General features: G+C 43.4%; 1 protein-coding gene and 1 long non-coding RNA gene across 2 annotated transcripts in view; one reads left to right on the forward strand and one right to left on the reverse strand.

Moving 5' to 3' along the window:
• Positions 1 to 4,923, reverse strand: part of LOC128351098 (uncharacterized) — a 112,597-nt gene extending 107,674 nt beyond the window's left edge. The window contains exon 1 of the long non-coding RNA XR_008319583.1: positions 4,855 to 4,923. This is a non-coding gene — a long non-coding RNA (uncharacterized LOC128351098). The remainder of the gene's footprint in view (positions 1 to 4,854) is intronic.
• The window catches only part of LOC128350479 (uncharacterized), a 133,351-nt gene extending 112,146 nt beyond the window's left edge, over positions 1 to 21,205 (forward strand). The window contains exon 4 of the mRNA XM_053308902.1: positions 19,630 to 21,205. Coding sequence (XP_053164877.1) covers positions 19,630 to 19,778 — 149 coding nt within the window. The 3' untranslated portion in view covers positions 19,779 to 21,205. The remainder of the gene's footprint in view (positions 1 to 19,629) is intronic.
• Positions 21,206 to 23,135: the final 1,930 nt, after the last annotated feature.

Consider the following 23,135-nt stretch of genomic DNA (forward strand, 5'->3'; position numbering starts at 1 on the left):
TTTTTTTTTTAAATCCACTTTTTGTGTCAGTTTTTAAGGCAAATTTTAAATATCTGTAACTCAAAATATTTCTTCCCTCTTAATCTCCGATAAAGCCTGCTGTCTGGGAAAGCTCCATGGCAGATAAAGAGGAGAAAATGAAGGTAACATTGTTTTACTACTTGGTAGGGAAAGGGTCAGGAAGTCAGTGCAGCACTAACTTTGACACTGAAACAACTACTAGAAGTGTTTGATGCATATTGTGACCCACAGGAAAAAATGTGACTGTGGAGAGATAACAGCTTTTTATTTGGAATCAAGAGGGAGAGGAAGGGATTGATGCTTATATTACTGCATTAAAGATGCCAGCATCTACATGCAATTTGGGAGACATAAAATATTCCCTAATTAGGGACAGGATTGTCTGTTGCTCAAGGGACCCTGTGCTGTGGGAACGATTATTAAGAGAGACTGACTTAACCCTGGGAAAATGCCAGTAAATTGCATGGGCAGCAGAATTATCTAAACAATGGATCAAAACTATATCAACAGACTTCTCTGCAGAGCAGATTTATAGACTTAACTTAAAAGACCTGGGAAAAAAGAACTAGGCAGATCACCTGCAAACATAACCAAGTGCCTATATTGTGGAAGAGTACGTGATAAACAGAAAGAGAAATGCCCAGTGAATGAAAATTAATACTAATACTAATACTAATACTACTACTACTACTAATAATAATTCAATTTCTATACCGCCCTTCCAAAAATGGCTCAGGGCGGTTTACAAAGAGAAATAACAAACAAATAAGATGGCTCCCTGTCCCCAAAGGGCTCACATTCTAAAAAGAAACATAAGACACACACCAGCAACAGTCACTGGAAGTACTGTGCTGGGGGTGGATAGGGCCAGTTACTCTCCCCCTGCTAAATAAAGAGAATCACCACAGTAAAAGGTGCCTCTTTGCCCAGTTAGCAGGGGAAAATGAGTGCAAAGGCTGTGGAAAGAAGAACCACTTCAGTCAGTGCCTCAGCCAAATGGTCCACACAGTAACAAGAGATTTTACAGACGAGCAAGAAATCTTTTCTGTATCGGTGGTAGACAGCCAGCCTAATGAGAAACGTACAACAGGGAAAGAGGAGACAAAACTTCACCCATATTTGCAACTATGATACTAGAGCAAAGGCCTATACAGTTTCAGGTGCATTGTGGAGACCCTTGTAATGCTGTTCGAGTGACTTTATTACATAGGAACATCAGAATGATAAAATGCCACAAGGTGCTGTTAATATAAAACAAGACAAGTGGTGCCCCTGCCTAACATTCTGTCAGGCTACGAAGATGTATTTCAGGGCACTGGACTCTGAGGGAAGATTGCACCAAGAAATAGGCCCACAAGTGCAACCAATGAGACTATCTAAATGCAGCATTCCACTGGCATTGATGGAGTCACTGAACAAAGAATTGTCCCATTTGCAAAAAAGTAAAGTAAAGTGGGGTGGGGGGGCATAATTGTACCAGTGGAAACAAGATCGGCAGTCTAGTAATGGTGGGGAAACCATCAGGTAAACTGAGAATTTGCATTGATCCAAAACCACAAAGCCCAGAGAACTCAAAAGAAGTCATTACCCACTTCCTACAATTGAGGATGTACTACTGGACTTATCTACAGCAAAAGGCTTTACTTTTTGTGATGTCAAGAATGGGTTTTGGCATACGGAGCTAAACAAACCATCTAGCTATCTGACAACAATCAGTACCCCTTTTTGGTAGGTACCGTTGGCTAAGGATGCCCATAGGAATTAGCCCTGTACCAGCAGTCTTCCCGCCCAAATTGACTCAAACGAGAAGGGCTAACAGGCATCAAGATTGTAGCTGATTATATTCTTGTCATAAGAGAAGGAGAGGAAAGAGAAGAGGCAGAAAGAGACTATGACACATAACTAAAACAACTACTCGACAGCTGCTGGCAGAGTAATATTAAACTGAATGCTGACAAAAGACAGCGAGCTGAGAAAAACAGCAGTACCCTGAAAAGGCAAGGGCCATTATTTATTTATTTATTATTTATTTTTGCATTTATATACCGCCTTTCGTTAAAAGACAACCCCAAGGCGGTTTAGAAAAGTTAAAACATACAATAAAAAGGCAATAAAAACATCAAGCTAAAAAATATAAAAACATATAAAAACAGGCATAAAAACAATACAACAGGTAAAAACACACAGAAGCAACAGTAAAAACGATTATGTAAAAGCCTGGGTAAAAAGCCAAGTCTTTACAAGCTTTCTAAAAGCCGTGATGGAGTCCGAGGAACGAATGGTCACTGGGAGAGCATTCCGAAGTCTGGGAGCAGCAACAGTGAAGGCCCTGTCCCGAGTTCACGACAGCCGGGCCTCTCTCATTGTCGGCACCCAGAGCAGGGCCCCCTCAGATGTCCTCGTCAAGCGGGCAGCAACCCTTGGGAGCAGGCGGTCCCTCAAATACCCCAGGCCCAAACCGTTAAGGGCTTTAAAGGTCAAAACCAGCACCTTGAATTGGACCCGGAAACAAGCCGGCAGCTAGTGCAACTCTTTCAGAATGGGGGTGATGTGCTCCCAACAGGCAGCTCTGGATAAAACCCTCGCTGCCACATTTTGCACTAGCTGCAGTTTCCGGATATTCTTCAAGGGCAGCCCCACGTAGAGCGCGTTACAGTAATCCAGCCGCGACGTGACTAAGGCATGGGTAACCGTGGCCAGATCTGCCTTCTCGAGAAAGGGACGCAGCTGGCGCACTAACCGAAGCCGTGAAAAGGCACCCCTGGCCACTGCCTCCACCTGAGCTTCCAAAAGCAGAGCCGGGTCCAGTAGTACCCCCAAGCTGCGTACTGGAAATTATGGGATTATTATGGAAATGCCCCAGCTGCAGGATGGTTGTGATACAATCTAATCACAAACCTTCAGAAATAATGAAGAAACGCTTGCTGAGTTAGTATGCCCACAAGACTTCACTGCATGATGTTGAAGCTCCAGACCTATGATGCAAGTATTACTTGGAAAGTTCCTGCAAGTAGAAGACACTAAGTAGAAAATATCTCCCGGAAGTTAACACTGGTGGATCAGTAGAACAGGAGATAGAATCTATCGATATGGCACAAGACCTTCCTATTGCAGAAAATAACCTCAGAGCTATACAAATGAGTACGGAACAAGAAGGTGTATTACAAACTGTCAAACATAACATTCTAGCAGGTTGGCCTCAACACAAGTCACAGGTTCCTCAAGAAGTGGCCCCATACTATCAGTGCAGGGATAATTATGTACATAGGATGGATGGGTGGTGGTTACTTCTGCCCTGAGGTGGGATATCATGAACAAGGGCGTAGCTAGGGGAGAGGGGCCCTGTGTTCACCCCGCTCTCCAGCGGCCCCTCGGTGTGAGGGAGATAATAAAGAAAATAGGGAGAGTGGAGCTGGGGGGCACTCAGGAGCTGGGGGCCCTGGGTTCTTTGAACCCATCTGATCAATTATAGCTGCACCCATGATCATGAACCAGATCCATGTCTCACACATGGGCATGGAAGCATGCCTGCAGTGAGCAAGACAGTACTGTACATCTACTGGCCAGGAATGAATGACAACTTGAGAAAGTACATGGAACAATGTGAAGTATGCATGGAATATAGCACCAAATAACAAAGCGAGACACTACATCCCCATGACATTCTATCCAGGCCTTGGGAAAAAGTAAGGAGCTGGTTGATTTAACATCAACAACAGGAATTACATGGTAACTATAAATTATTACTTCAATTTCTGGGAAGTAGATTATCTAGAACAGTGTTTCTCAAACTTTTTGGAGTCAAGGACCGCTAAATTCTTCGTGCAGAGTTTCAAGGACCGCTACATTCTTCATGCGCAGTTTCTCGGACCAGCAGTTAGTAAAGGGGTTTCAAGTCTGTCTATCTATCTATCTGACTTCTATACTGCCCAAAACTTGCATCTCTGGGCAGTTTAGAATGAAAATAATATAAACATTAAAATAATTAAATTTGGAATCTTTTGCAAACATGGAATATTAGGGGTTCTTAACCTTGGGTCCCTCAGTTAAACTCCCATAACCCCCAACAACAATGGCATTTGGCCATTATGGCTGGGGATTATGGGAGTAGAAGTCCACCAACGTCTGGGTACCCAAGGTTGAGAACCCCTGAATCTAAAAGCCTGGGTGAACAAATTTATCTCCAGTATGTCTTCAGTATGTGCGGGGTGGTGGTGGAGGTGCTTCTGATTACTCAGTGGAGAGGGGATGTTGGGCCATTAGAAAAATTCAAAAGCTACATGGGGCCAATGAAAACAACATACAAGCAAGCCCCACTGATGCAAGAGGGAAACAGCGTTCCCTCTCAAGGCACCTCGACCACAACAGGCAGCTGGGTTTCAATCAACCAACCTTTGGCTGCAAACAATGAGCATGCAAGAACCAGCAGCCCTTCAAGTGGCGCCCACTGCCATACCTTTTCCTCCATGCCCCTGCACCGCATACAGTTTGAAGCTGTAAAGATAGGGAATAAGATAGCTGTAGGAAGATCTCAGCAGCACGTGGAAGCAAGGCACAAGAAGGGTCCCATGCCTCCGTGATACTCTTCCTCTTCCGTGCCATGTGCAAAATTGAGGAAGTGAGTGCCTTGATTTCAGTTGTGGGGGGGGTTGACTCCCAGTCAGGGACCGGCACTCAACCCTTTGGGGACCGGCAGCGGTCCAGGGACCGGTGGTTGAGAAACACTGATCTAGAAGACACACATTCAGGCCAACATAGTAATTAAACTAAAGGCTCATTTTGCAAGCTATGAAATACCCAACATTTTTATCTCTGATAATGGGCCACACATACCTCCATCGACTTTAAACGGTTTGCTGCACGGTGGGAATTCCAGCATGAAACCTCTTCTCCTGGCTACCCACAAAGTGACGGGAAGGCAGACTCTGCAGTAATGACAGCCCAAAGATTTCTGCTTAAGGATGTTGAGCAGGTGACTCATACCTGGCTCTTTTAGATCAATGCGGCAGCTAGGATATTATCTGGAGCTGTCCGCTGGGATCACATCACATCCATTTTGAAAGAGCTGCACTGGCTGCCAGTTTGTTTCTGGGTCCAATTCAAGGTGCTGGTTTTGACCTTTAAAGCCCTTAATGGTTTGGGTCCTGGATACCTGAGGGACCACCTGCTCCCAAGAGTTGCTGTCCGCTTGACGAGGTCATCTGAGGGGCTCTGCTCCGGGTGCCGACAATGAGGGAGGATCAGCTGCCATGTACGCAGGACAGGGCCTTCTCTGTTGCTGCCCCTAGACGCTGTAATGCTCTATTGGTGGTTATTTGCTCCTCAGTCTCCATCACAGTTTTTAGAAAGCATGTGAAATCTTGGCTTTTTACCTAGGCTTTTATATGATTGTCTCTACTGCTCCTGCTCTGTATTTTGTATGGTTATATTGTGTTTGTATTTTAAATCTTTTTAGTCAGATCTATGTTTTTATATTCTAGCTTAATATTTTAATTGTGTAATTTTTATAGTCTTGTTTTAATTTTTCTGTGTGAACCACCTTGGGATTGTTTTAATGAAAAGCGGTATACAAATTTAACAATCAATCAATCAATCAATCAATCCGCAGTATGCCATCTAAAGGTATGGACAGTAGCCCATCCCAGCAATTGATGGGGAACAGAACCAGGTTGCTATTTCCTCTGAGAGATTCGTTGTTACAACCTGGGGCACCAAGGTACAAGCACACAAAAACAGTAACCCCAACAAGTTTTAAACTATAATACACAAGCCAAAGACTTATCTCCACTGTGCGGAGGCGACACAGTCTAGGTACAACCCACAGGGCCACATGCAATAAAAACTGGGAAAAGGCCACTGTGTTGGGTCACGGTCACAGATCCTATGAAATAGTCACAGGCAGAGGTGACTATGAAATGGTCACAAGCAGATGAAATTGGAGACAGGTATGTACTAGTGGCAAAGAGACAGCACTCTTATTGGAAACATCTCTGGACACACATCAAGACACATCATCCATCAGCAATGGTTTCAAACCTGCCAAGGATCTGGATATACTAGTGACATCTGGCCCATCGAATAATGAACACCACCACAAGGAAATGTTTGGAATACCCACAACACACAAATGCACAAAATGTGGAAGGCTAGTGCAATCACTGTCTTATATAAAAAACCCTGAGACCTAATGAACTTAACAGACCAGCAGTAAAGGCTGTTTCTTCAGTGGGCTAAGGGCTTGTAACCTCTGACCCCACACTGTCCGTCTGTCTGTCTGTTTTCTTTAAATTGTTGTTTAAAATATTTGAAAGGAAAGATGTAACAATGTTGTATTAGAAGCAGCAACAGGGAGGTGGAGTTTAGAAGAGGAACAAGAAATGAAGGGAAAGAGTGAATACTGATTTAGAGAAAGAGCATGCAATAGTTGTATCAGCTGCAGAAGCATTCTATAAATAAAGAGAAAGAGTTGCTTCTTTGCGTCTGAAGTGTGGTGCAAGAGGATAGCGCTGCGTGAAAAATGCGGAAGCTCAGGGAGCAAAGTTTTAGGCCAGCTCCTGGAAGATGTGTGGCTCAAACTGGCTTTTTCGATTATGACCCCCAGAATAATTACCCAATTTTTTTGGAAAATGTACTAGTCACCTATTGGTTTGATTCCTACTATATTTACCTGAATCCAAGATTAGGCTTTTTCTAAGCCCTTTAATGTTAAAAATTGGAGACAGGGGTGTCATCTGAAATTCAGAGTCCTCTTCCTTTGGGGGTAAATACAGGTAACCTGTATTTAACCTGTATTTTTAAGGGGATTGCACCTAGGCGATTTTGAGCCTGGACCTAAAGGCCTTTGGAGGGCCTCCCGGTGCAAGTTAAGCATTACTTTTTAACAATGCAAATCACACCACCCAGGACAGACTAAAGATAATTTGGGGCCCCCCAAGGGGTGTGGAGGCCCTGGACTTCAGCCCCAAATCAGTGCATCAACCTTTTGCACCAACTATCCTAATGACCATAGGGGCATTGGGAGTAGAGGTAGTTAGTGAGGGTCTCCTTACCTCTCCCGCTTGCCCCTACTCTGTGACCCCTGCCTTGACTCCTCAGGTACTTCCTGTAGTGAGTCAGTCCTCTTCCTTTCCTCCTAGAGAGAAGATGGAAACATCTCCCTCCCTCCCTATTCATTATGTAGCTGATAGATAGAATAGATCTTTCCAATCTCAAATGTACTTCTCCAATACATCAATTTAGTTTAGACCCTACAGTGATCTCCATGCATGTTTTTCTAAATAGCTGCAACAACTAAATTTTGCACTCTGTAACTGGAGTGGTAGCTTCCTTGGTGTTTTGCTAAACAACCACAAACCCCAACACGCACACCCTGAAGTTATATTCTTAAAACATGCTTCTCATACCAATATGTAGATCCTTCCTTATATTATTAATCTAAAGGTAGTCTGCATATAAAGATGGGGAGGGGAGAAGGATTATTATAGTACAAAAAGCAAACAGCAACCCGACCTTAACCTGTTCCTCTCAACTATGGTTTACTTTAGCTTCCTAGCACTAGGCAAAGCTTGCTGTGTCCTGTTTTAACCGCATGCTTAATTTAAAATAATTACCTCCAGGGGAAAGTTAAACAGTTTTGCTAAGTGTAGATAAACTCCAAGATAAACATCAGCTAAAAGTGGTGTGTGGTTTATTCAGGATTGAAGGCAACACAACTCAAAGCAAGTTTTGGTACCATCGTTTAATACTGCTTAGCACTAAGAGGCTGTTAGATTTACTCTCTTCTTTGTGACTTAATCATTGCAATAATTGGTGAGTCAAACAGGTTCTGTATTCTGTTATCCAATTGTTGTGGGTAAGCCGAGGGGCTTCCCTTCTATCATCACACACTTTTGCCGTTTTTCTATTTTTATTTTTTCTTTCTGCTTAAGTTTATGCTTTATAAGGCAAAATGTATTTTGGCTCAATACAGCTCTGGTTTTCACTGGTGCTACAAGCTGAGCTTCCTGGTGGTCACCGGTAAACAAACTCTGTATTGTGAAGTAGCTCTAGGCTAGGTGGGAGGCTTTGGGGAAGTGAAATAATTACCCTTTTTTTTTGGAAAACGTACTAGTCACTTATTGGTTCGATTCCTACTATATTTACCTGAATCCAAGATTAGGCTTTTTCTAAGCCTTAATGTTAAAAACTGGAGATGGGGGGGGGGTGTCATCTGAAATTCAGAGTCCTCTTCCTTTGGGGGTAACCTGTATTTAACCTGTATTTTTAAGGGGAGCATCTTAAACTTAGATAAGCTATTCTCATGATCACTGGAAAGTGGGCTAAAGGAGCTTAGCCCACTTTCGATGGATCGTGGGAACCACCAGGCTCGCAGGCGAGCTTGGTGCTCCCAAGGCGGCTAGCCCACCTAATTACCCCTCCCCTTAGATGAGGTTAATGGAGCAAGTGCTCCGTTGACCTCATTTTTTTGCTCAGATGTTGCCACGGTGCACGGTGACACACAAGTAGACCCCCGACTGGCAGGCTGCAAGCAGCCTTTCGGGCTCGGGGGTCTCTCCAGGATACCCCACACGCTTGTGTGGGGCATCCTGGAACTTCCGGGGGCTCCATGACGCTCCATGACAGAGCTAGCAGTCGTGTGGGCAGCCGATCCGGCTGCCCAGGGCTGCCATTTGATCGTCTACAGGGAGAGTGGGCTAAGCACGCTCTCCCTGCAGAACCCCCTCTGGTGCTTCACACCAATTGTGTGAAGCACCTCAGAGTTTGTCTTTTATTCAGGTAAATGCAGTATTTTAGAATGTTTACTAGTTCTGTTGTTTGGAATCTATAAATCAGAGTTTCATTTCGTTGGAGTCAATAGAACCACAGTGGCTGACAATCTGATTCTTTTTGAAGGGTTGACGATTTTTCTTTTGGACTTATATACTTCTTTCACACCCCCACCACCATTCTGGTTGTTTAACTTTTGGTATTACCATAGAGGCCAAACAAGAATAGAGTCAATCAATTTGATCTGGGAAGTATGAATTATTGGTTGTTTTGTTTTGGAGGATACATTTGGTATATCTCCTTTTTCATCTTCTGTATCCAGGACCTTTTATTAGTTCATTAGAAAAAATAATTCCTTTTAATGTAAAAAGTCAAAAACAATTATGAAAAGATAAAATGACCATTATAATGAAAATGCACATATTGGAGTCATACAGGTACTGGAACATGGTGTGCAAAGTTGTAAATGAATTTTACAACTTACAACTTACAAATTTACTGTATGGTTGTTCCTTCCCATGACCATTTGTCCCAGGGCTGGGAGGGTGGAAGGCAGGATTGGCCCTACTTTCCTCCCACACAACTGTGGTTTGGTTTCAGCCACGCTGCTTGCACGACCACAGAATCTGAGCTGCAGCCATCTGGAAGCTGGGGGAATGTAGTCCAGCCTCCAGAAAACCTACAATGCTCTGCATGAGCAGCACTGTGCATTGGGAGATTTCCCCACTGCTGGGTGCTCTCTCCCCCCCCGCCCCGGTTTTATGAACATTCAGCTGCAGGCACCCCAAGCATTCATATGACCAGGGATCGGTGTAGAAGGGCATATTCACGCCTTTCTACCTCACTATAAGCCTGGGTACTAAACCTGGACTACCCTGGTGAAGAACACTGGAACTGGGACAGATCCTGGTGCTCCGTACAAACAGTCCTACACAGGTAGGGCTGTGTAAGCCTGGATAGGGATCCTCATGTGCATTACCTTTATGTCCACTTAAGTATTTTGAACCAACTGCTAAATTGCATGTACGTGAACCAGTGTTGTATATTTTATCAGGAGCCAGAATAGTTTATGCATAAAACGGAAAAACAGCAGTGACCAAGAAGAAGAGATCTGCTAAAAGGGGTTATGAGAAGTTATTGTGCTAGTAAAACTAAAAGCTTGCCCTAATTCTGAACAAAGAAATAACAAGATGTCTAGACGCTGGAGACTAGTAGCAGAATATTTAATGCATGAACTATCGGTCAATGATCCTGGTTAAGAATATATGAACCTAAATTATAACCAATTTTTTTAAAAAAAAAATAGTTACAAACCGAAAAATACATATAAAATAATATTTAGGGTGGGGACTTGATCTTAAACTGACTTTAAACTTATTATTTCTATGCAATGCATATACACAGTTCTGTACAAAGCAAACAATAATATTTCAAAAAAAATCTGACTCATGCAGAATAATTCCTAACAATGCCATGCCATTAAAATGTAAAAAAGTCTTACAAAAACTGGGGAAATTGTGGCCACTCCTTAACTATCACCTGAGTTGAAAATTATTTTGGTGTTCACATTAACTTGTGAAGTACATGTTAATGTGATGCACATGTTAATTAGCATGTTAATGTGATGCACATGTTAATTAACATGTGCAGTATAAGCATCCAATATTTTAATGAATTTGGTATAAATAATGAAAAGTTTTTGGATTTTTAAAAAATTTTCAGCAAAAATAGCGAGGCAAATTGCAATTGAAAATTTTGCAAAAGAAGAGGTATTCTTAGTATATTTATTTAGGCTTCAGTCCTAGAAAGCTCTATCCACATGTGGAGGAGAACCAAGTGTACGGCTGGGGGAAAGGTTTTAGGACTCAACTCAGAAGAGACTCTCAGTCTCAGAGGAGGATGAACTGACTCCAGCTGGCCCCAACAAAATCCACTTAGAGCCCACAGACCCTCAGCAACCAGAGCTTAAGAACATAAGAACAGCCCTGCTGGATCAGGCCCACGGCCCATCTAGTCCAGCATCCTGTTTCACACAGTGGCCCACCAGATGCCGCTGGAAGCCACAGACAGGAGTTGGGGGCGTGCCCTCTCTCCTGCCATTACTCCCCTGCAACTGGTACTCAGAGGCACCCTGCCCTTGAGGCTGGAGGTGGCCCACAGCTCTCTGACTAGTAGCCATTGATAGACCTCTCCTCCATGAAGTCATCCAAACCCCTCTTAAAGCCATCCAGGTTGTTGGCTGTCACCACATCCTGTGGCAGAGAGTTCCACAAGTGGATCATGCGTTGTGTGAAAAAGTACTTCCGTTTGTTGGTCCTAGACCTCCTGGCAATCAATTTCACGGAGTGACCCCTGGTTCTAGTGTTGTGTGAGAGGGAAAAGAATCTCTCTCTCTCCACTTTCTCCATGCCATGCATGATTTTATAGACCTCTATCATGTCTCCCCGCAGTCGTCTTTTTTCTAAACGAAATAGCCCCAGGTGTTGTAGTTTGCCTCATAAGAAAGGTGCTCTAGGCCACTGATCATCTTGGTTGCCCTTTTCTGTACCTTCTCCAGTTCAACAGTCTCCTTTTTAAGATGTGGTGACCAGAATTGTACGCAGTAGTCCAAGTGTGGTCGCACCATAGTTTTGTATAAGGGCATTATAATGTTAGCCGTTTTATTTTCAATCCCCTTTCTAATGATCCCTAGCATGGAATTTTCCTTTTTCACAGCTGCCGCACATTGAGTCAACACTTTCAACGAACTGTCAACCACAACCCCAAGATCCTTCTCCTGGTCCGTCACCGACAGCTTGGATCTCATCAGCGTATACTTGAAGTTGGGGTTTTTTGTCCCAATGTGCATCACTTTACACTTGCTAACACTGAACCGCATTTGCAATTTTGTCGCCCACTCCCCCAGTTTGGAGAGATCCTTTTGGAGCTGCTCCCAATCCGTTTCGGATTTCACTACCCGGAAGAGTTTGGTATCATCTGCAAATTTGGCCACATCGCTGCTTACCCCTGCTTCTAGATCATTTATGAATAAATTAAAAAGCACCGGTCCCAGTACAGATCCCTGGGGGACCCTACTTCTTACTTCCCTCCATTGTGAAAACTCTCCATTTATACCTACCCTCTGTTTCCTGTCTTTCAACCAGTTAGCAATCCACACATGTACTTGTCCCCTTATCCCATGACCGCTAAGTTTCCTCAGGAGTCTTTGATGAGGAACTTTGTCAAAAGCTTTTTGGAAGTCCAGGTAGACTATGTCAACTGGATCACCTTGATCCACACACTCGTTGACATTCTCAAAGAAGTCCAAAAGGTTGGTGAGGCAAGATTTACCTTTGCGGAAGCCATGCTGGCTCACTCCCAGCAGGGCCTGTTCTTCTAGGTGCTTTACAATTTTATCCTTGAGGATGCTTTCCATCAATTTGCCCGGAACGGACGTTAGGCTAACCGCCCTGTAATTTCCCGGATCGCCCCTGGATCCCTTTTTGAAAATCGGTGTTACATTTGCTACTCTCCAGTCCTCTGGTACAGAGCCCGATTTCAGGGATAAGTTAAATATTTTAGCAAGGAGGTCGGCAATTTCACATTTGAGTTCTTTGAGGACTCTTGGATGGATGCCATCCGGCCCTGGTGATTTGTTAGCTTTCAGTTTTTCCAGACAGTTTAGAACATCATCCCTTGTCACTTCTATCTGACTCAGCTCTCTAGCCTCCATCCCTAAAAAGCCTGGTTCAGGAACAGGCATATGCTCAGTATCCTCTGCCGTGAAGACAGACACAAAGAACTCATTCAGTTTCTCTGCAACCTCCATATCCTCCTTAATAATCCCTTTCACTCCCTCATTGTCTAATGGCCCAACCGCCTCCCTGGCAGGTTTCCTGCTTCTGATGTACTTAAAGAAGTTTTTGTTATCCCCCTTGATACTTTTGGCTAAATGTTCCTCAAACTCTCTTTTTGCCTCCCTTATTGTCACCTTGCATTTCTTTTGCCAGAGTTTGTGCTCCTTTCTGTTCTCTTCATTTGGACAGGCCTTCCAATTTCTGAAGGAAGTCTTCTTCCCTTTTATGGTTTCTTTGACGGTACCCGTTAGCCATGCTGGCATCCTCCTGGACTTAGTGGTACCTTTCCTCCTTTTGGGTATATAAGCTGACTGGGCTTCTAGTATTGTGGTTTTGAGTAAACTCCATGCATTCTGGAGCGAAGTGACTCTCCTGATTTCCCCCCTCAGCTTTCTTTTCACCATACTCCTCATTTTGGAGAAGTTTCCTCTTCTGAAATTCAAAATGTCTGTGTTTGACATCCTTGGTGATTCTCTCCCCGCATGTATGCTGAATTTGATGGCACGGTGGTCACTGTTCCCTAAAGGGTCAATGACACTGACATCACACACCAGGTCCCGGGTGTCACTCAGAATTAGATCCAAGGTCACCTTCTCTCTGGTCGGTTCCATGACCAACTGTTCTAGGGCACAGTCATTTAGCGTATCTAGAAATTTGACCTCTTTGTCCTGACTTGAATGTGAATTTACCCAGTCTATGTGTGGGTAGTTGAAATCACCCATAATTACAGCCCCGCCTCTCCTTGATGCCTCCCTGATTTCCTCCTGCATCTCCCAGTCACTGTCAGTGTTTTGATCCGGAGGGCGATAGCACGTCCCCAGTAGCACGATTCCTTTCCTGCCTTGTATAGTCACCCACAGGGTTTCTGTGGAGGACTCCAGTCCACTTAGGTTTTCTAGCTTGTTAGATTCTATCCCTTCTTTAACATACAGTGCTACCCCTCCTCCAAGGCGCCCCTCCCTGTCCTTTCTATAGAGTTTATACCCAGGGATAACAGTATCCCACCGGTTCTCACTGTTCCACCATGTTTCTGTTATGCTGTTGTCACCCCTCCTACAGTTATCCACTTGGAGGAGCCCTGGGGGCCTAGTTCCCCTCAGCAAGTCTCCTGTCTTGGCCCTAGAACCTCCTCCATTATCCTGCTTGGGAGGGACCTCCCCCCTGATGGGCCTATGTGGGAAGAGGGGGAAGCCAGCTCAGGCATCTGCTTTGGATTAGGACCAGCCTGAGAGTTCTAAGAAGGGTTGGGGCTCCTGGCTCCTATATAACCTCTCTGTTAACTGCCCAGAGATGAAAGTCTGGGGCAGGGTACAAATTTGATAGATAGATAGATAGATAGATAGATAGATAGATAGATAGATAGATTGACTGATTTGCACCCAGCCTTTTTTGGTTCAACAGCTCTTTCTTTGAGCTCTTGCCTTGCAGTCAGTGACTGTATACATATGTTATTTTTTCCATTCCCATATTAAAAGCTTCCACACCCAACCCCCAAACTAATTTTGAAATTCAAAGGAGCTTAAGAAACATATTGGGTGGAGCTCTAGAATACCTGAAAGGGAATCCCTCAGACATCTTTGGGTGCATGCACAGATGATATACAAGCACATCCCTTTGGTTTGTGGCCAGAACTGGCCTCTCTTGTGGAAGCCTGTGGTTCCCAGTGTTGATGGGGAGGAGTAAAGTGCCTGCCTACCCCACCCCAAGCATACAGTCATGGAGACTTGGCCTTCCCAAGCAAGTGCACCAGGCTGCTGACTTAGCCCCGCAATGCAATTCCCAATAGGCCTCTCTGCCTATGGTCTGATAAGAAATAAAGGCACTTTCATCATTCACTCTGCTTTGCCTTATCACTGTGGAAGCAGAGAGGCAAAATATTCAAAGCATGCCTCATGTAAGTGGCTTTGAAATGATTTACACATTGCCAATCATTTGTGATAAGCAGCAACCAACAAAATAAATCCCTTGAGCTATATTTTCTGATTCGTGTCAGCTTATTTGTGGAGAAGGAAAACTGCTCAGTTTTGTACAATTCCAGATCTGCATCATATTCTCTGTATAGAGCTGCGATATATTTTTGTTTAAAATAATCAGTCTGTCCATCTGTCTACATTCATCTCTCTGCTTATGACAAAGGCATAAGTGACATTACCTAGGTCCAGAGCCAGAAGAAAAAGTTGAAAACTTCCTGCCAACACAGATGGCAAAGCACAGTCTTGGCAGTTGCTAGTGCATTAGGAGCAGGAAGGATTCTAAAAAGACTCTGGGGTAGCAAATCTGAGTAAGAGACAACAAGGATTCAGTCATCAGAGAAGAAGCAACACATGCTCTACCAACCCCTCTGGCCTTGTTTAAATTCTCAATAAGCTATAATATGAAATACCCTTGGGGTTATTTTTCAGTGAACCTTCTCTTCTGATCATCTCAAAAGCTGCCTTGCAGCCTTCATAGTTAACTATATTATTTGTTTTATATTCCAATTGGGATAAAATCCGTTTTTTCCCTTTTGTACATCACACCATTATATAACAAGACTTTTGTAAATGCCCACTCTAAGAGGATTTTGTTCCACAATTTAACCACAAAAGACCAGACACTTTGCTCTAGACTTCTGCTCACATCTACACCATGCACCTGTACAAATACTTTTTGTCAGATTCAGGCTTATTAGTGGCCATACCTGAATCTATGGGTGGGTGGTGGGAGAGTAACCGTTCTTCACCTCAGGCTCCTTGAGGCCAAAGCTGGGACTGAGAGTACAGCAAACAAAAGGTACTAGTCTGCTTCAGGGGCGTATCTAGGGTGGGGCAGGCAGGGCACGTGCCCCGGGTGCCATTTGAAGGGGGGCGCCATTCTTAAAAATAAAAAAAATTTAAAAATGGCTGCCAAAAACAAAATGGCCACTGTGCATGCTCAAATGCCTCTGTGAGGCCCTAGGCCATGCCAGGCCTTGCAGAGGCCATTTGAACATGCACAGTGGCCATTTTTTTTCCAGCGGCCATTTTTTTTAAAATTATTTTTTAAAACGGCCACTGCACATGCTCAAATGGTCCCTGCGAGGCCCTAGAGGCCAGCAGGGAGAGGGGTAACCTATGCAGACCTGCCACACATGGCCTTTAGGAAGCTTCCCCGAAGGGGCTACAGGTAATTTATATATATATATATATATATATATATATATATATATATATGTCACTGTACACATATTTAGTTTGGCACTAAGTACAGAGAATCAGGGCTCGTGAATACTGTGCTAAAGCTTATGAGCTAGGATTGTATTCATTTGCTCTTACTTTGCTTCTTGTGATAAGTGAGTTAAATATGATGTCTTAATAATATGGCTATTAATGATGAGTTTGTCTTTGAATCAATGTGAAATCCTTAGTATTAAGGCCCACTGGGAGTTTCTTGCTCTATTTCTCTCATTTTAACTGTCTTTCTAAAATACTAGAATATATTCCAGGTAGTGACAGTTTACTCTGCATATCCTTTAATATTTTTCAGAGTATCTGGGAAAAGTCAAATTCTCCATTTATTTTAAAACTTATGTAATGTACAATGCATAGTAATGCTACATACATAGTACATAGTACAATACACAGTAATGCTACAATGAATAGTAATGAATTAAACAGGCACTTCTGCTTAGTTTTCCAAGTACATCTCCACATAGTATTTGGGTATTTCATGAGCCCCAGCATACTGAAATTCATAGTTTTCCAGCCCTTTTTTGTCTGGCTACGTCCACTACTAAATAGTTTTTGAAATATTAAAAGATTAACGAGCTTGACTTGTATTTTTCAGCTGATATTATGGTAACGTTATCTGAAAGATGGGTGTCAGATGTTTGGACAGGGGGCGCAATTTCAGTGCTTGCCCTAGGTGCTATTTTCCCTAGATACTCCTCTGGTCTGCTTTATTTTCTATATTTATTTTAATTCTGCCCTTCCTCCAAGCAGTTTAGGATTGTGTACATAGTTCCCCATTTTAGCCTCACAACAACCCTGCGAGGTAGCTTAGGCATAGAGATAGTGACTAGCCCTGGTCGCTCAGTTAGTTTTCTGGCTGAGTGCAGATTTGAACCTACATCTTCCTGACCGAAGTTCAGCACTCTAGCCGCTACACCACAAAGGATCAGCTTTTAAGTATTAATACATTTCATTCATTTATTCATGTATAAGCACTGGTGGCCCACTGGTCTTCCTACATCTCCCCCAAAGCCTCAGAAGTTAGATAAGGGAGAGGGGAGGTTTCTGTCATCTGCTTCCAAGTGTATGCCATCACCTGTGACCAGCCCTTCATTATCGTCTACTCCTCCACTAAATAGCCCTCTGCAGACCTTACCCCGCCCCCCAGTAGGAGGTGTGCCTTCACCTAGGTGGACTCCTACTCTTTTGCTGGAGTCATGAAGCGAACTGCCTAGCCTCCATGGAACTCGGCCTCCAGAGTGGGTCCTACATCCTGCTGGTGTCTGGGGAAAACAGGAAACATGAGCACAATCATGGATGCTAGAGTGCTGGATTTTGGTCAGGAAGATGTAGGTTCAAATCTGCACTCAGCCATAAAACTAACTGAGCGATGCTGGGCTAGTCACCACCCTATCTAATAGCTCTGGATAGCTTACAATAAATGGGGGGAAAACCACCCAGAACATTATTCTTATTTATTTATTTCTTATTGAAAGTTGTTATACCCCCACTGCTCCACCCAATACTGCTTAGGACAGCTCACAAAATAAGTAAAACAGAGGAAACACTATGAAATTAAAAAACCTTTTCAGCATCAAGTCAAAACAGTTTTATATAGGGAAGAAGAGATGATGAATCTTCTGTTTGTTGGTGCTATTAGTTTAGTGTTTATTTGATTGCTGAATTTTTGGTTGTTTTTACAAGATAGTTTTAATCTAGTTGTTTTGCCTTGGATGGCTGAGATAGAGATAGAACTGTATTAAACAAACAAAATATAAATCACTGGGAAAGATACACTCCCATTCCCTCTGTGCCTGAAGAGGGATCAGAGGTCTGAGCACACAGCACCCATAGTAGAAGTCCCAGCATAAGTGCTGGTATTTCTGATGTATCTCATTGTGTCCCATGACTTTATTTATAGTTGCCACCTGTTTCGTTTTCAACGTAACTTCAGTGTCAGTCAGTGGACAATGATAACTTGCCATACCTTTTTACATAAGCCCAAACTTCCTGTTTGTATAAAGCTGCCAGAGCTCCACTTTGGCTGGCTGTTTCAGAGTTTTAGCCTTCTTTTCGGGGGCCAAAGCAAAGCACTGAGTTCCTTTCTGCTCAGTTTACTGAGAGCTTTTGCTATTCGCGCCAATCTCATCTCTGTCAGGCATAACAAGGCTTCCCCTGACCAATTTTCTGACTCCACCACTTGCTGCTTATTCCACCAGACCACCCCCTATCCAGGTACCTCCCCATATGTCCCATCTCTCGCCAGCTTTCAGAACCACTGCAGTTTCTTCGGTTTAAGGACCAAAGGAAACTGAGTTAATACACAACTAAAATAAATACACAGGAATTAACCCTAATGAAATATATCTACTTGAATCAAAAACTTGGATCACAAAATTTTACAGAGTAAATATGTTCAACATCTTGTTACTAAAATGTGAATGCTTCACTGGCATATTCACAAAGTTTGGAGTTTTACAGGGTCAGTCAGTGTTACATTGCTTTCCTCGGTTAATCAAGTCGCTTGCTTCTGTCAGTTGTCAAGTAATTACAGTGACCACTTCTTGCTTTAGGTTCTGTCCATTCTGTTGAAAAGCGTTCAGAGAAAAATAGACTTCTGTCTTCTTGTCTCTTGGACCATCACTTCATGTACTGGACAAGACAGTTCTTCCATAGGTTTTTACTTCCACCCCTTTAACTTTCCTCTAGTTATGCTCTGCTTTCCCTGAAACCCTCCGTGTATTACTGCCCCTTGTGGCAATCTGCTGCATTGCACCAGCTCTTGCTTTCGTTCCTTGGTGTGTTCTTGGCTCCCGTCACCTGATTTACTTGGTTAGACTTTGGGTGTCTTACTGGCTCTCGGTTCCTGTCTTGATCTTCCTGGAGCCCGACTGCCTGCCTGGTGGGACCCTAGTGAGTTCCTGGCTCTTCCAGGCCTTGGACACTTGCCCCCGGTGATGGCTGCCTACGGCCAGTTACCTGACACTAACCATTTTCCCATATCACCTCTTCAGGGGAAAGTTATAAATGGCGGAGAAGTTGGACCCATAGCCTGGGGCAGGAGGGTTAGGGCAGGCCTGGCCTACTCTAATTTTTTCTCTGCCCTCCACCAAATTCTTACAAACAAGTATTTTTAAATAATAGACTGTTGCTTGCACCTAGGACTAATTGGGGCCAAACAGGCTGCCCCCCCTATCTTTTTTGGCACCCTCCCCCCAATCTCTTACTCTGGTTACAGTCCTGGGAGAAGTATTTCTGCACATCTGCCCCAGGGGATGAGGGAGGGCGGCCACAGTTCCAGGCAAGTGGTTAATGGGGCTCTTGGTATCCCTTTCACTCCTGTCATTCTCCCCTAAATGGTGCATATGCCCAAACTGTAATTGTTCCATGAAGGAAATATTATGGTTTTAGGAAGGAAATCAAGAACCTGATTAGCAAGAGACTGATAACAGGTCTCGAATTAGTTTGTATAGGTGGCACAAAAAGGAAAGGCACATTCATTCACAAAACTGAATAACTAAACTCATGTCATGCATACCTCTGTGGGCTTGTTTAAATATTTGCAAAGGGATGGAAGGAGAACACAATGGCAGTCTTGAATTGTAGTGCTTTCTTTAATTGAATCAGGCCATTTCCTCTTTTCCTCTGAAGGTGTCAACTCATGAAGTGGCAAACAATGTACGGATTGTTGCATGCTCTCCCTTTCCCTAAGTGATGAGAAGTTTCAGGGGCAGCACTACCTGTGCATGACTTCCTTTCCAGGAGAGACCCCTGCAGGTTTATGACATTTCTGTCTTATTTGGTTTATTTATAAATAGGACTACCAGCAGCAAGGTGGATGGACTCGATTACAAAAGCAGTGAGTGCACCACTGAGAGACCTTAAAGGCCAAGTTGAAGACAGATCATCCTGGAGAGAATCTATCTATGTGGTCGCTAAGCGTCAAAACCGACTTGATGGCACTTAATCAATCAATAAATATACAGGCAAAGCATGAGGTGAAGGGCTGCAGTCTCTGCTACCTCTCGTCAGATCTCCACAGAAGCTCTGTATCCCAGTTCCCTCTCTTTGTCTGTTCCAAACTGCGAACTGCTGTTTCTTCGTATAATACCTCCACACCTTACATCAGTCCCTCTTCTAAGTTGAGAGAAGGAAAGCTACTTTCTGATGGTGAACACTCAAGACAGACCTTCAGATACAGGAGAACCTGGTTACTCATGTGGGTTCCATTCCTTGCCTACTACTGCGAGTAACGGAACTGCGAGTAACAAGGCATTATGGCTATGGGGAAAGGGGGGTTATGTTCCAGGGTGGAGGGGGGAAAATTAAATGGCCAATAACTTACTGTGGCGTGCTCTGCGTGTCCCCCATGTGCCAAATTAAATGGCTAAAAACTTACTGTGGTGTGCTCCACATGTCCCCCATGTGCCTAGGAATACCTCCCAAAGAACGAAATGCCTTGAAAAACTGTGGGGGAAAGTCCGATTTTGAGAAGGAAAGAGCCACAAAATGGCTTCTTTAGACAAAATGGAGAGCACAAGTAACTTCTGCAGTCACTTCTGGCGCTCTAGGAACTGTGGATATGTGGGTTTTCCCCCCATCATATCCGTGGATACTGGAAACGGGTGTCTAGTAGACACCTCATGGATATGCCTGGTGAGCCAGCGTGTTGTAGTTGTTAGAGTGCTGGACTAGGACCGGGGAGACCCGAGTTCAAATCCCCATTCAGCCATGAAACTAGCTGGGTGACTCTGGGCCAGTCACTTCTCTCTCAGCCTAACCTACTTCACAGGGTTGTTGTGAGGAGAAACTCAAGTATGTAGTACACCGCTCTGGGTTCTTTGGAGGAAGAGCGGGATATAAATGTAAAAATAAATAAATAATTTTTTAAAAAACAACAACAACACGCAGAACTGCAAATAGTGGTTCTGTGAATAACTAGATTCTCCTATATCTCCCAGCCATCAGCTACCATTAAGGAAACATCACTCAAACACGTCCCTGGGCTCCTTACCAGTAATCTCCCTAACAAAAGGAATGCCTGGCCAGTAGGCATAACAATATATTTTCTCCATCCTATATGCATGAAATGCTTGCTTGGAGCAAATCCACTTTGCCATTTCTGTTGTTCCTGTAGAAGAGGGTTGAGTGAATTCCTGTTTTATCGAAGCAGGAAAGACCATATACTGGGGTGTTTATTTATTTATTTACATACATTATTTACATCCTGCCCTTCCTGTACAATACAGCTTGGGGTGGCTCATAAAAATGGTAAAACAGTCAACATGATAAGACATATACAATATAGCAGGGGTTCTCAACCTGTGGAGCTCCAACATATTGTCGTTATGTTGCCGAACTACAATATAGTAGTAATAAAATAAGTAAAAACAGGACCCAGTTAAAACCAGATTTGAGTTGGAAGTTAGGAAGTAAAAGAATTAAAAAGTTAAAACAAGGTAGCCAACCTGAGGCTTTCCAGTTGTTGAACTTGGACTCAAATTTTCATAGTCTCCAGCCACAATTTATTGCAGCTGGGGATTATGGGAGTTGTAATCCAACAACTGGAGAAGCTCAAGTTGGCCACCCCGTCATATAACCGTTGGATGTGACCTTACAGTCCTATTTTACATATCACCAGTTTGAATAAAGTGACACCACATTATGACTTGGGCTTCCAAGAAAGAGTTTTACTTTTAATTGTTTAGCCACTTAAAAATGTACAGTGTTCAATGTTATAGTATCTCAATATAAGTGTTTGGAAAGGGGCCATAGGACAGTTTCTTTTCCCTAAGAAAACCAAACAATTGCATTGCATGACATCCAAAAAGGTGGTGCAGGAATAGTTCCCATCCTGGAGAGGAGAGCTGGTCTTGTGGTAGCAAGCATGGCTTGTCCCCTTCGCTAAGCAGGGTCTGCCCTGGTTCTATATGAATGGGAGACTTGATTTGTGAGCTCTTAAGATATTCCCCTCAGAGGATGGAGGTGCCCTGGGAAGAGCAGAAGGTTCCAAGTTCCCTCCCTGGCTTCTCCAAGATAGGGCTGAGAGAGATTCCTGCCTGCAACCTTGAAGAAGCCGCTGCCAGTCTGTGAAGACAATATTGAGCTGGATAGACCAATGGTCTGATTCAGTATATGGCAGCTTCCTGAGTTTCTATCCTTCCCCACACACAACACTGTGTTCCACTTCCTTCCTGCCCATTTATCTTCTTGCCACCATTGCAATTCTGAGTGGCTCAGTCATCATGTATTTTCCAGTCATTACTGCCAATTCTAAGTGACAACCAAGAAAGGAGTTCAGGGTTTACTTCATGTGTGCTGGTGCTGCGACAATCAGCTCATTAGGAGCCGATTGCAGTCTGTTCAGGCATCAGGATAGGTGGCAATGTGTGCTAAGACAGTACGGCAAGACAACTCCCCAGAACTCACAATTTCAGCTGGGGTCAGATTAATTTGTGCTGCATGCACTTCCTGAAAGATATGCATCAAACTACCCTCATTTTTCACTCGTAAAAGTGTTCCCAGTACTTTGGGTTGAGGAAATGACATAGAATTGTAGAAAGAAATTGGAATTCAAGGTTATATATATACTTTTTTTTTTAAAGGACAACTTTATAATTTAACCATTCTTATATTTTTAGGAAGTGGGTTATGATTTCTGTAATGCTGGGCCACATTGTCTGCAGTGTTATGCGGGTCACGTGACCCAGGGTCATATTTCTGGCAGCAAAAGTGGCTTTTGCAGGGAAGAGAGTAAAGCAAATGTTAGTTCCCCATCACCCTACCCAATGTGCTGGACCGCATGGGAAGCCTTCAGCGTAGCTAGTGCCTGTGAGAGCAGATCTATTGCTTGGCTTGTGTATCACTGCGGAGAATGTGGGCCATTAAATTTTTGTAAAATTAATAATAATAATAATAATAATAATAATAATAATAATAATAATTATTATTATTATTATTATTAACAACAACTGGGGGATAATAATAATTTGATGTCTATATCACCCTTCCAAAAATGGCTCAGGGCGGTTTACAGAGAAATAATAAATAAATAAGATGGACCCCTCTCCCCAAAGGGCTCACAATCTAAAAAGAAACACAAGATAGACACCAGCAACAGTCACTGGAGGTACCGTGCTGGGGGTGGATAGGGCCAGTTACTCTCGCTCTGCTAAATAAAAAGAATCACCACGTTAAAAGGTACCTCTTTGCCAAGTTAGCAGGGGACTAATTAATGTTATCTAAAACATTAATAACAAATAGTATTCTCTCTCTAACTGGATGGCATTTGATCCATGAACCTACATGTGAAAGCTATAAAGAC

This window comes from Hemicordylus capensis, chromosome 3 (genome assembly GCF_027244095.1).
Source record: "Hemicordylus capensis ecotype Gifberg chromosome 3, rHemCap1.1.pri, whole genome shotgun sequence".
Lineage (NCBI taxonomy): Eukaryota > Metazoa > Chordata > Lepidosauria > Squamata > Cordylidae > Hemicordylus > Hemicordylus capensis.